At 42.3% G+C, this 13,922-nt stretch overlaps 2 protein-coding genes across 6 annotated transcripts in view; one reads left to right on the top strand and one right to left on the bottom strand.

Annotated features, from left to right (window-relative positions):
• grid2ipb (glutamate receptor, ionotropic, delta 2 (Grid2) interacting protein, b) overlaps positions 1–1,635 on the top strand; it is a 36,509-nt gene extending 34,874 nt beyond the window's left edge. The window contains exon 25 of the mRNA XM_085415913.1: positions 18–1,635. Coding sequence (XP_085272039.1) covers positions 18–89 — 72 coding nt within the window. The 3' untranslated portion in view covers positions 90–1,635. The remainder of the gene's footprint in view (positions 1–17) is intronic.
• A 3,051-nt stretch (positions 1,636–4,686) lies between these two features.
• The window catches only part of arhgap17a (Rho GTPase activating protein 17a), a 33,860-nt gene continuing 24,624 nt past the window's right edge, over positions 4,687–13,922 (bottom strand). For 2 of the 5 annotated variants that reach the window (XM_085415910.1, XM_085415908.1), the window contains 10 exons: positions 13,017–13,128; positions 12,651–12,732; positions 12,162–12,242; positions 11,956–12,069; positions 11,653–11,744; positions 10,219–10,366; positions 9,737–10,015; positions 8,769–8,917; positions 7,756–8,295; positions 4,687–6,097 (listed from right to left, as the gene is read on the bottom strand). In XM_085415910.1, the coding sequence (XP_085272036.1) occupies positions 5,940–6,097; positions 7,756–8,295; positions 8,769–8,917; positions 9,737–10,015; positions 10,219–10,366; positions 11,653–11,744; positions 11,956–12,069; positions 12,162–12,242; positions 12,651–12,732; positions 13,017–13,128 (1,755 nt within the window). In that variant the 3' untranslated portion in view covers positions 4,687–5,939. The remainder of the gene's footprint in view (positions 6,098–7,755; positions 8,296–8,768; positions 8,918–9,736; positions 10,016–10,218; positions 10,367–11,652; positions 11,745–11,955; positions 12,070–12,161; positions 12,243–12,650; positions 12,733–13,016; positions 13,129–13,922) is intronic. The other 3 variants (XM_085415909.1, XM_085415911.1, XM_085415912.1) reach the window with 3 other exon arrangements.

Genomic DNA, 13,922 nt, shown 5'->3' with positions numbered 1-13,922 from the left:
TGGTTTTTCTTTTGCAGAGAGCTCTCAGTGAGATCCAGACTCCGGAAAACCCCAGAAGCCCCAGACTGTCTTCCCCTTTGGCCTGGTAGAAGCAAGAAATGCGGGCAGATGTCGGGCCAAACCGAAAAGGCCGGCTGGCTCAGTTTTCACTCTGCTCTCCATAACCAAAGTGCCAAGATCACACACAGACACTCAAACCAACGGGAACAGAGACCACGTCATCTATAGCAAACACAATGGAAATGCGCTGTATCTGTATGTAGATAAACCACAAGTTAACGAGTGCCCCGTGTGCAGCAGTGCTATTACTTCAGGTGCTGGTAGAGCAGGACTATTCAGGTGTCCACAGATCAATAGGAACTCCACAGCACACATGCAATACTCCCGCCACTTATCAACGTTATTTACATCTCTTTTTAATGCGCATTAATTGGTAAATTTGTAAAGATTGTTAGAAGGAAGCCTTTCAAGGCCGTTGATTGTGATGCTGCATTAAAGTGAGGTTTAAGCAACGACAACAACTGGTATGACTATTTACATGTTTATTATACGACTATATAAAGTTTATATTTTCTATCAGATCATATTTGAAAATTGTAAAGACGAAGCATAAATGTAGGCTGATGACAGTTATCTGGACTCAAGATGACTGACAGGTGTAGTTCAGTGTTAGTGTTTGATGGTGCGCTCACTGCCTCCCATACTGCAGGATATATTTTAAACATTCAGAAATAGTAGACGGTAGGAGTTTTTAAACAATTTATGTCCAAATTGTGAATCTAGAACATGAATTGTATGACTTGTAGTCATATTTATTTCCTTTACTGTGACATCTATGATGAAAATCCTTTTTCTTTTCTCTTCTGATAGAGGCGAGTTAACGTCACACACACCCAGCTCTGGTCCTAAAGTGTTGAGGATCTGATGTCTATGGAAGCAAAGCAAGGCCGTAAAGATTGTAGAAATTTACAAATTTAAGTTTTATTAATATTTTAATTTTTCTTCTTCTTGTTATTATTATTATTATTATAAAATGTGTTAAAATAACTCAAAATGTCAAAACTCATCTTGCAGTGATAAAATCAAATTTGTCATTTGAACAAACAAACAGATCTGAAGAGGATTCTTTGGCCTGCATCCTTTAAGGTTACATTGTTATGTCAGTCAAGTGTAAACACTCTACCATGACAGCTCGCAATCAATTTTTTGCCTTTGAATTGTTGCGTTGAAGACTCGGATGGAAATAAAACGGCAATAAGATGGAGTCTGACTGCTATCAGTTTGCGATTGAAGGGGGTCAAGCCGGCAATCGCATGAAATCTGTTGATGTCAAAATTCACATAAAACAAAAATTAACCACTTGTATTCCCAGTCCAGCCAGAAGCCCATAAATTCCTCCACCACTATTGACGTAGTTGCTGCAGGTTGGCGATTTAACTGCAAATCAAATAGGTGCTAGGCAACCTTACAGGAAGATAAACAGAATACAACCAATTGGCAAACTGTTGAGTTGAATTCCCTACTGCAAAGAGAAACCACACAGATGAGTTGCGCACACTGGCGTAGACTGACTCAGAGTCAGTGTAACATGCAATCTGTCTGCGTTTATAAATTAGATGCAGACTGCAATTGTTTGGAGACATGTTGCCTCCCACCAGGCAACCGGTCTCCAAACAATTGCAGTCTCCTTGTGACTCCTCAGCAGCTGGTCACTGCAACTTACAATCCATTGCAACATGCGCATTGACCAACTGAGTAAATGCAGCCCATTTGCACCCGAACTAAAGCCTGTGAACGTCCGCTCGTATTCATCCAGCATCACTGCTGTTCTCCCTGTGAGGACTCGGTGAAATCCACATTCATTTGCACATTTGTTTTGAGGGTTCTGAGTGACGTTTTGCAAACAATGCTGCACCTTTTACGGCCCGCCATCGGCACATCGTCAAATTCTGTAGTTTCAGAGCATGTGGGTGATTAGTGTCCTTTTTTGTTGTTGGCTGTACTCAAAGGTGAAAGCCAGCTTCGTTGTGAAGCGTGAGCTGTTTGCTTCTGGCAAACGGCTAATGGTTGTGCACTTTGTCGAGTCTTTCTAGTGTTCTGAATGCATCTCTGCTCCAACAAGTGGGCGGCCTCTGGATGAATGCGCGTCAACAGGGGGTGCGGGGAGGAAAAACACACTGTAAATGGACATTTCCTGCATTTCTGGTTGTCATGGTGATGTCATGACTCCTCTACAGTACAGTGTACCTGTAGCTGTGTTGTATTTCTGTTTATGAACTATTGAAATTGTAAATTCATTGTTTTTTGCTATGCACTGCTCATTTCTTTCTTTTTTTCTTTTTTTTAAATTGTATTCCCCTGTCCTCCAAGTCCCAGTTCACTTTCTTATCCAAGTGTGTCACCAGGAAATTACCGTTTTATTTATTCTTAATGCATAGCTTTAGTCAGGCTCACGAGGTGACTGTGACCTTGTAAAAATAAACAAATAAAAAATACACTCCTAGCTGCTACAGGTCTAGTAACGGTGTTTCTCGTCCCCGTCATTTGCATGTCGGTGCAGTTAATGTATAAAAGCTGTGCAGCTGGTAGCATTTACCCTCCCTGGATATTTAGGTTTAAATACACTTCTGTTAGTCTAGCTAGGTTAACTTATTGGTTCTCTTTTATAACTGTTTTATATGTTTTCATGAAAAGTTGCTAATGTTTTGTGATCATTTTACCTTTCTGTTTGCTTTCAGATGGAGGATATGTTTAAAATGTTTTAAATAAAAACAAATGCCTGAAAGTAACGCCGTTTGATTTATCTGTGCTTTCAGGTGATAGGTTTAGAGTGACCCACGTGTTGAACGCCCATTATTATCAGCTGGTAGCAGATATATAAGTATCAACATGAATCAGTCCATGTGCAAATCTCTGCTGAATTCTAATCTGCAGTAAAAGGAAGAAAGCATATCAAGTATCATAAATCGACCTGCTGATATACAGCTGTTACTCTGGACGTGATAAAACACAGCGCGCCACCAGCAGCAGAACCTGACGTGACTGGAAACAGTACCCTCTCCACTCTTACTCCAGACTTTAGTCAATTTAAAATGTACTTTCATCTGAAAAGGGAACAACTTAGCGACAGTTTGGTTTTGTTAGCCCACGTAAAACACTTTGGTCTTTGGTGGCTTGAGATTAGGGACGTGACAGCAGCGTGACGGAGGCTCTTGGTGCACTTACACCAGCTCTAATCCACTCCTCGTGAAGGTCTCCCAAGTTCTTGAATCGACTTTTTCCAACAATCCTCTCAGGGCTGCAGTCATCCCTGTTGCTTGTGCACCCTTTCCCCTTCCAGTCATCTTTCCATTAATATCCTCTGTGGCAGCACTCTGAAGGGCCAGGCTTCTGTGGCTTACCCTCCTCGTGGAAAGCGTGGATGGTCGTCATGTGAACAGCTCAGTCTACAGTCAACTGAAATATTTTAATGACCCAAATAATCTTATTTCAGTTTAACCTGATTGTTTTAGCATAATTGCATATAGCCCTTCAGTGGCAACAGGAACAAATGTTTATAGGTAACATTTTGTTAATGCAATTTCAAAAAAAAAAAAAAAGCTTTTTAATCAGTGACATTAGCAATTTGTCACCCTTTTTAAAATCATATTACAGGAATATTTTAACCCTCATTCTTTAAGGCTGTTACAGGACAATCAACCTGGAACAGATTTAAATAGTTTCTTCATATACTTTATTTTCTTTGGAAAGGAAAGCATTCATATTACATGTTTTTTCCCCCCATATTTAAGCTCACCAGACAGCATACATATAAAACTATGGAACTTAAAAATGCAGCATCATTATCATCATTTCTAGTTTAATGGCATTTGTTTGTTCTCTCAACGCACAAGGATAAGGCAGCAAGGTACAAGAGTGCACAGAGAGAGAAAGGAGGGGATCATAATGCTTTGATTGTCTCTGAAAAACACAACTCAACTTCTTTTCAGGGCAACTCCAGCATCCAAGACCTTCTCACCTGGTACCATGTTGGGTCAGCTCTCTAAGAACCAAAATCTGCATTTATCAGAGGCCAAAAAAATAATAATAACAATAAAGCAAAGTTTACACAGAAAATACAACAAAGCCATTTAAAATAAAATAAAAAAATCCAAAAACAACAGACCGGGCAAAAATCTAACACCACATCACTACTGAGATATCACAGCACCGTGTTCACTCAGCTCAGTGGGAAAGACAGAGAGAGAGGGGAAAAAACCCAAGCCCTCTATAACAGAGTTCACTAGAAAACCACTCAATGAGTCTGGCCTGCGCTCAAGTGCAAAATCAGCTCTTTATGCATCTTTCTGCTCAGGGTGATGTTTCACTACATTCGCTCACGCTCAGCCCCGCTGTGTGTAATGCCCTGGCGAACGCCGGAGAGCACACTAAGATAGACTGGAGAAACAGAAAGGCAAAAAATACTGACTGCATTCAGGCTGGGAGGGTCAGGTCGACCCCTGCTACGTCTGCTTAGAAAACCCAAAATATATTTAAATACACAACTTCTGCAGAACAATGCAGACGCGCACAGTTTCTTATCGGACACGGCCTGAAATATACCCGCTACCGACACAGCTTCTTAGAAATACTGTGGTACTAGAAGGGAATACCCCCCCCTCCATACAGTAAATGCGTATTTCATAGTTCTGGGAGGAACCAATAAGGCATGGTGCATATTTAAAGACTGCATTAAAGATGTCAAGCCACTAGGGAATGTATTTTTGTTTTAAATTGGTAAATAAATACAGGCAGGAGGAAAAAGAAATAAAAGTATAAAGGGGGAGAAAAGGGAAAGTTAAGTGTTTGAGACGACTGGAAACCTGCAGTCACAGCTACACTTCAACTGTTTTGGTTTCTATTCCATCCACCTTTTAAAAATACAACTTATTTATTTCTTGATCTAAGGCCATGTTCAACACTGAAAAATACTCACACACAGAAAACCCCCACCTCACACCAAATACAACTGAGTCCTATCAGTCCGTAGTTTGGCAGCTGCCCCACATTACCCCACCGTGTTCTTTTATATTGCCGTAACACCGTCTCTAACAGCAGTGCTGATCCAACATCTGCCCTTCGTTTCTGCTACGCTCTTCTTTGACGATTGTCTGGAGCTTGATCTGCAGGGAGTGCGGTGTAAAGACAGAGGGGCCGGTACATGTCGCAGGGTGAAGGCTTTGTATCACGAGTCTCCCTGCAAAAATCACATCTGGCAACATCATGGAGGTCGAAAAGACTGTCGGGAAGCGAGTGCCGATGACAGCTGAGACACACGAACTGCACTAAACAACAGTAGAAACAGTGGAAAACACCAATTGCATGTGGACTATAAACCAAAAATTTGGCATTTACATGACTATCACTCCTAGATTTCCTAGTACACTGTTTCACACGTATGAATTAAATTAAAAACAGAATGAAGCGAAGGAGCTGGGGGTTGCAAAGCGGCTTGCGTGTGAGATCCTTTAGCTGATGTGAGCTGGGATCAGCTCAGTTCTGTTAATTTATAGTGATGTTTTACCCCTTTTAGCTTAAAGATGTGTTATATAATCAATAACTATACTGACTGTAAGCTGTACTTATGGCATTTATAAAAGTGAAGACAACCAGTAGTAACGCTCTAAGACACACTGCCACTCATCTAGCTTACCCCCTATAATAATGTGATGTTAAAATGTGTGTGTAGTAGTGGGTAAAAATACTAATAGAGCTCGCATATAATAAACTAGCATGTCAAAGATTAATCATGTGACTGGAGAAATGTTTTATGTATTTTGCTGACAGGAAGCTGTTTGACCTCCATGATGGCCACCATTAGTTTGTTGTCCTTCATGACCAGGCACAGTTGGAGAGGTTCATCTTTTATACGAGGGCTGCAGATATGGGCAGGCGCCTTCTTATAGGACAGTGCTCTCGCTCTCCAGGTCACAGTCTTTAGGAAGAGGCGGCGAGGAGGAGGAGGAGGAGAAGGCGGTGGCAGTCGGCAGCTGCTGGTCTACTGCCGTGAGGTCAGGGACCAAAGCTCGACTCAAACCTTTGAAAGGAATCACCGGATCTACAAAGCGGGACACATCATGGAAGACAGATTAGTTGCGGTGAGGAAACACGTAAGCTTAGTCACAATAGCAAATAATCTTTAGATAAAAGGAGATGTGTGTGGTAACAGCTGAAGCAGATAATTCCACTTACTGTTTATGTTAGCAAGGGACTGCAAATGGGTTTCCCATGCATGTAGGAATTCATATAAAACGCTACATAAACATCCCAAAAAGATAAATGCCCACATGACAAACAGCAGCCATAATGGCAAACACGTGCCCGACGTATGAAAACACTTAAAGCTGCTGCAGAGCAGTCAAACTGTGTCACATTTTCCGCAGATTAAAACTAAACTGGAGCAGAGGTTTGGCAAGTGAGGAGTTCTCCAGCCAGCAGGTGGCGCTGTGCAACAGAGACTGACAAGCAGCAGTGCAACAAACCAGTGAAAGCAGAGAGAAAATGTAAAGTCCGGAAAGATGTTTCTGTTTAATTTTAGCTGGAAAACTCATTTGCATTTGAATGCAATTATTAAAACTAGGGCATTACACTGTTTTGGGGGTGGGTGGAGGGGTGGACATGATTCTGAATACTGGAAACACAAACATGCATGTTAGAGGTGCACATGAGTTAAAAAAATACAAAAGCTTAAAAACTCCACAACACGGATCACTTCATATTTCTGAAAATCTGAACGGAGTTTCCCGGACAGTGAAGGGTTTGAAAGCCTCGCTAAGAGCTGATCAGAGTTTCAAACCCCTTTGTTTGTGATTACACAGTGACAGCCGATGAAAATGACTCGTGAGCAATGACAGCTCTGATGCCAGACTGCCGTATTACCTGTAGTGAGACATTCACTTCTAGAAACATGTTTTTGAGAAGCAGTGGAAGATAAAGTGAACAGTTTAATCGAGTCCATCAGTGTGAAGCTCTCAGGTGTCTTTCCGTGTTAATGGAAAAAACACAACATTTTTAAAGTTAGTGAACAAACATAAGCCAAAAAATTCGGTGGAAAGATTTTAATGATTCGTGTTTCACCTTCAGGTATTTCTTTATATAATGGAGTAGCTAGCAAAGTCTGTATGGTACAGAAGAAGAGGACATTAATCCAATCCAACCTGTGGGAGGTGCTTAGAAAACATGGGGTGAAATGTGTCTCAATGACTCGAATGAATGGCCCACTATAAGTGGGTAAAGATCAGTGAGGCTATATTCCCTCTATACTTTGCAACTCAACTGATGAATTGAAGTTTGAGTGTTTAAAAACACAACATTTTCTTCTTTTCTTTTTTTAAAGATCTCAAGAGGAACAAATATTATCTGCAGATTTCTTCCTCATCATTCGACTGGAAGCAGCAAGTGCAACCGTATCAAATATCTGCTTTTCACATCAGAAGTGGGTTTCTCACTAAAATCCATCACACATCATGGGACAGTCGTGCATCAAAGTTTAAAAAAAAAAAAAAAAAGGATGTGAAAGAGCCGGCAGGCTGTGATGATGATATGTATTTAAAAGGAAAAAAAAAAGTGCTACTGCAAGTGTCAATTATCAACAAACCTCACAAGTGTGTCTTTAACCTGCAGAGGTATTACAGTGAAGAGTGTTAGAATTACAGTACATTAGTATTAGGTTAGTAATGACACTGTTACACACTTCACATAAGAAACGGTACCCACCCATCATCTTGGTGCAGATCCCGTTGGTCTCATTGGTCACTGTGGTGGGTTGGGGCGGCGGGGGGATGTTGGGTCTGTTCCGTGGTTTGGGGACAGGCCGCGGCCGGGGAAGCGAGCCCGACTGGTAGGGAGATGGAGATGGGGATGGAGGGGTAACTGCATCCTGGCTGTTAGTGCAGGGTGGAGGGGTGTCTGGAGGGGTTGGGGTTCCCGGGGGTGAGGGGTCGGCGCTGTGCTGGTCTCCGCTGGGCTGGCCGAGGGATGTGGGCTGCACAGAGGGATTGGCCTGCGTCGGAGGTTCTGGGGGTGGATGGCTCGGCGCCTGGATCGGGGGCTGGTTACTCGAATGGCGCCGATGTGTGGCACTTGGATGTGAGGTGGGGGAGGTTACAGAGGTGGACGAGTGGCTAGACAGGGGTCTGGGGGTGGAACTGAAAGTCTGGGAGGAGACAGAGGATGAGGAGTGGTTTACAGAATTACAGGGCTGACTGGGTGGAGGGTTTGTGGGTTTGGGAGGAGCAGGAGCCTGCTTCTTGGTACCTGGAAGCAAAAGGTAAACTGCCATTATTGGTGGGAAACATAAATAAAAGTCCAAAAGTATACATACGATATCCATCTGTATAAGAAAATCTAGGCCCCAGTCCCACAGGCCTAGGCACCTTCTGCCAACCACAGGTCACGAGGGAAAGACGTGCATTCCCTGATCAATTGTGAGTAGCTGCTGGAACCTGAAGTGACCATTAGAGGAACTGTATTTTTTTGGGACTTGGGTACTGGCTTAATTTTTCACTAGCCATCAATCTCATACCATCTCCAAGAGCCATGCAAACAGTGATGGTCCCACCCTAAAGTCTGTTTGCATGGGTCTGGCTATTCAGAGGGAGGAATTATGGGAATTCAACCCATGCAGAAGCTGTACTGATGTCCTAAACATATTTAGATCTTTATTTAATTAGTATTTCTAAGCAATGAATGACTGACTTATTGCACCACTTTAGGGTGTAGATTCTTACCTCTGCGCATCATATGTGGACTGGGCCCCATGGATCCAGCCGCAGGGGTTCCAGTGCCCAGCTGGCCAGCAGCCTGGCTGCCTCCTCCAGAGCCATTCCTCTGGAGCGCAGGGGTTGGGGTGGATGTAGAGTCACGTAGCTTTGGGCTGCTTAAGAGAAAGAACACACACACACCAAAAAAAAAAGAAAAAAAAGAAGAAGCTTTAAACCTTCAAGTTGGCCGAAACTGAGTAGCACATATGCAACAGCATCCAGCCTTGAATGTTTTTAAGAGCTATTAAAGTAGAATCAGATTTATTTTAGTAGTAGCAAACCCCTCTCATGTGCTGCATAGTATGTGCCACAAATATAATCTGGGAGGCTCATCTAAATTTGCTTTCTCAGTGGAGTCTGTAGAGCCAAAAAAGCTGAGCTGAATAGTGTCATCTGTCTGAAAATGAATGTTGTCTTTTCAGCAACTAAATCAAAGACACTCGTTCAGTCTTTGCATAACAGGCGCCAATGTCCAGGCTTTTCAAAGCAGTTTGAGCCAGTTAGTGTGAGTTTCCTGCTGATTCTAGTGATTTGGGGAGGAAAGCAGAGGGATGGGAAGTCAAGAGGCCCTGAGAGCGACTGTTAGTGGAATGACAGAGGCCATTGTTGTGCCATTTCAGTGGGCTGATTTTAGAGTCGTCTGCATAGCTGCAACTGGTGGTGGCGTAAGAAAACTTGTGGTTTTGTTAGAGAAACCACCAGCTGAACTAAGGTGACCAAGAGAAGAGCTGATGTCTATGAGGTGCCAGTGAGCCATGCATTAATAAACCTCTCCACTTTATGCAACTAATCAGATTGACGTTGTGCGTTTACCGACAATTCACTAATGTCTTCCTGCAGTTCGAACCCTGAAAACATAAAAGCATGCATGTGTGCTTGTAAGGCATGCTACGTTTTTGCCACCAGCAGCAGAGATGCAGGGAAACACCTCTTACCTGAGCTCCTCTGTGTGCTGGGCTAGAAGCTGCTGAGCAGCTGCAAGAGCAGCAAGACCCTGTGCCAAACTTTGCTGGAAAGGATCAGACCCTGAACCCCCAGGTGAAGCTTGTGACTGGGGCTCAGCCGAGGCCTGGGGAACCTGCCCAGCCCCGTGTCCCTGTCCCTGAGCCTCCACGGGGGGTAAAGGAGGCTGGAAAGCAGGTGAAGTGTGCTGCTTTCTACCTAAAGTGTTACTGCCTCTACGAAGGGTGTGGTCCGAGTGCTTGTTAGTGGTACTACACAGGGATAGCAGGGAGACGGTGAAGGAGAGAAACAAAAACCACCAAAAGAGATTCATGATTAGGGCAGAATCACCACAGCATAACGAGAAAAGTGACCGGATTATTTACACCAACATTATCTAGAAGCATAAGAAAGCAGCTGGATTAAAAGGCACAAATGAATCAGAGTGATCAGCGAGCAACTTCTGGAGGATTACTTGTCTTTGCGTCCTGTGTCGTTCTCTGGTCCCACCATGCTGCCAGGTCTCTTCCTTTCAATGGTGCCGGAGTCATAATCTAAGTGATTGTTGTGGTTGGATGCAGGCGTGGGCATCACAAACATGCCAGAAACATTGAACTCCACGTCTATAAAAACACAGTTAAGAAAAACAGGTTAAACTGTATAAAGAAAGAGTGCAGGTGGGTGTTATAGCGCCCTCTTTTGGTTAAAAAAAAAAAAACAGCAAACGAACAATTTAACGTAAATTTAACGTTATTCACTGTAATGCACAGAATGTTCAATCAATCCATGTTTGCATTCTTTACTTTACGCTAGCTTGTGACCTGTGATAGAGGGAGAACCTAACTGAACAAGACCATGGAGGTCTCGGGTCGTTATCCAAGCTTGTTAGACTGAAACACAGAAAACACTCATTTTTATGTGTAAGAAGAAGCAGATGTTGCCAGATGACAGATGTTTACTTTGTTTATTCTGACACAAACATTAGCCTATTATTCAGTTTACATTAGGCTGGAATGCTCCAAAAACCTCTCATAAGCTGCTCAAAAAGACAATTCAAATTTAACTGAACGAAATTAAGAATCAAAGATTTGCCTGAAAGTGTTTGTCTACAGACTGTGAAAGGAGTTTCCACAAACAGAGTCAGCAATTTACCAAAGTCCTTATTATTGTGAGGTGATAGCTCCCACTGTCTCATCATCCCTCTCTGTATGTGCACCAGAGATGCTCAATTATGGCAACACTAGTAATATATCATCTCTGCCTAAGATACAGGCCCTCAACAGAGACTATAAGAGAGGCTTTAACTAACCTGCCTGTGCAACCCAGACAAATATGCAGCTGCCTCAGAACTTTACATACATCCAACATCAGTATGGATGTCATGGTATTTCTGGCTTTTCATGATTTTGTTAAACAGTTTTTTTCCAGGATGCAATGAATGCACACCATCCATCCTTAATGACTTTAAAAAACAAGAATTGGATGAACAAGTCTTTGGGATTTTCTGGAATCCACCAAAAGCACCTGGTCGAGGTGTGACTCTCTAAGATATTAGTGGGGGCGTGTGTGTTTATTTAACCCAGCATGTAAACTACTGACTCTGTTACATATTAACAGTAAGAGGGAGTTTTACTTTCATTTAGTTCTTCAGTTCACTGGATTTGGTGAGTGTTTAAAGCAACTTGTATGTATAAGACATCTTCCAGCCAGCCTCTAAAGTACGAAAACTGTTTGACCTTGGTCATCTTATCTCAGTCCCCTTTCACTCCTGATTATCGGCCTTGCAAGGCAATCAATATCAGCTGCCTTCCCCATGACTGCCGTATATACTGATAGGACTAATGGCTTCAAAGAAGGTAAATAAGGTCAGACTGAAAATAAGCAGCTATAGAGGAAACCCAAGACCTACCCTCAGGAAAGAACCAGTCAGCATGTTGGATAATGGGCTCAACAATGGCCACCACGTGCACAGAGGTAGCTGCAGCCATCTCAGCCAGACTCCTGGGTGTGCATACATAGATGTGCAAAAATTAGATGCTTTCTGACATAATGAGGGATGAACTGAAATAAGCTTAAATAACAGACTATCGTTTCTACGTTTTCTTCACCACCCTAGACTAGGCTCTGACCTCCCAGACACTGTTACATCTCCCTTGTTTTAAACATGACTGACAAGTAAGCTGCAACAGATTATTCTGTCTTGCCCGCTCACCCTTCAGTCTTGGCCCAGAGCAAATTGGGTCCCAGGACAATGGAAATGTTGCTAGGGGTCATTTTGTTCTGCTCGCTCTCCTGAGCCAGTTTGGCTAAAAACTTCACCAGATACCTAAAAGAAAACACGGAGGGCAGAGAGCTGAGAATAGTCTTGCGTGACAGACAAAAGCAAAATCAGTCCCTATGTAGGTTTCAGCGACTGACCTCAGGTTGTTTTTGTTGTTCTTTGGTAGTTTATCACATACAACCCAGAGCGCCTGGAGCCGTTTGTCTGGGTCTGACACACTAGAATGATAGAAGAAAGTAGATAAATAACAGCACAGCTCATTATTTATGGAAGACATAAGAAGCCAAAAATATACATAAAAATATGTTTTTCAAATCCACCAAAATAAAGCATTAAAATTTAATTATTTATAGGTTTCACATGGCAAATTTAAAATTGTTTATATAAACTACCCTGCTTTTATTTTAATCAAATTCATTTGAGAGTTTTTGTCATCATTCTCACTTCTCACATTATACAGGAAACTTAAAGAAGCATATTAAAAACCTTTGATTACATGTTTATTTATCAACTTTTGAAGTTTCCGTCCTTTATAATTGCTGGTGTAATCTCCAGATGGCAAGTAAAACTTGAATCTGTCATGTGCTGTGCAAAGATAGATTGAGCAGGACTATTTAGAGCCTTGCCTGGATGCCTGGATCCATTCATCATAAAGCTGGAAGGTCATTAGAGGTTCAGGGAGTTCCCTCAGGTAGGACTTTAGTGCTCCTGTAACCACACATGTGCACAATAGTTTTATTTAAAAACACTATTACAGGCAAAAATGTAGATGAAATAAAATCGAGCCGCTACGCCATTTATCAGTTAGAATCGTGAAGAGTGAAATTGAGCTATCCCTGAGTTTGTCACTGAAATATGAAGAAGAAAAGACAAAGTTTGAAAGAAACATTAATTATAATAAACAGGAAATATTTGCTTGCTTTTTAGATTTTGGTCCAAATTTTACACTAAGAGATACAACAGCTGAAGAACGGTGCCGGTTTGGAACGTACCAGCGACAGCGTGGGGGTCAGAGTAGAACTCCTCCAGCTGTGAAGTGGAACAGTCGAGCGCCGCCTTTAGCTTCTTTAACTTGGATGCCCCTGCTGCAATTCTGAATAGACCCTGACACACACACACACACACACACACACACACACACACACACACACACACACACACACACACACACACACACACACACAGTTACAGACGGACTCTGTATCCACTACGTATACTCCCTCTGCCAGCTGCACACAATGAAACCTTAAAGCAGGCAAACAAACACACCCACCAGTCACAGCATAGCGAGCTATTTACTTTACACATAAACAAAGGCTGTCTTCACACCATAATGACACAGACTGGGCTCACAGAGGAATGAATCAGGAAACAAATAATGTGCTTTGGAGTTAACACTTGCCCTCTTTCCTCCCTCCCTTTTTACACAATCACAGGGGAAACAAAACCTTCTGATTTATGGACAGGAGACGACCACGTCCCAGCACATTGTATTCTAAATTTGTATCAGGGTGGAGAGACGTAAACATTTCATGTCTATTCGCGTTCATCATAACATGGCGACCATTTCTCTGGAACAGCGTTACGGAAAATCATTTGCAATTTGCCCATCTCCTTAGATGTTCGTGTAAACAAACAATTAAAAGCTTAGATTCAATTTTCTCAATGACCAGTCGAGCCGTTTATGCCACTTCTAATTAAAATGCCAGCATTACTTTTAGTTCACTGGTTAAAACGAGTAATAAAGTAAAAGCCAATAAGCTCATCAAACTAGATAAGAATTGATTTCTAAAACGAGCATCGACAACCTATCAAAAGCATTAAAAAGAGGCTGTACTAAAACCTCTTATAGAAATCAAACTTTGGCGGGAGCACACTGAGTAAATGCAGAACAACAT

The sequence above is a fragment of the Rhamphochromis longiceps genome, linkage group LG8 (genome assembly GCF_057381845.1).
Source record: "Rhamphochromis longiceps isolate RC_006_pf linkage group LG8, R_longiceps_female_GT1.1, whole genome shotgun sequence".
Lineage (NCBI taxonomy): Eukaryota > Metazoa > Chordata > Actinopteri > Cichliformes > Cichlidae > Rhamphochromis > Rhamphochromis longiceps.
Note: the sequence above shows the minus strand (reverse complement) of the source record. Positions and strands in the feature narration are given on the sequence as shown.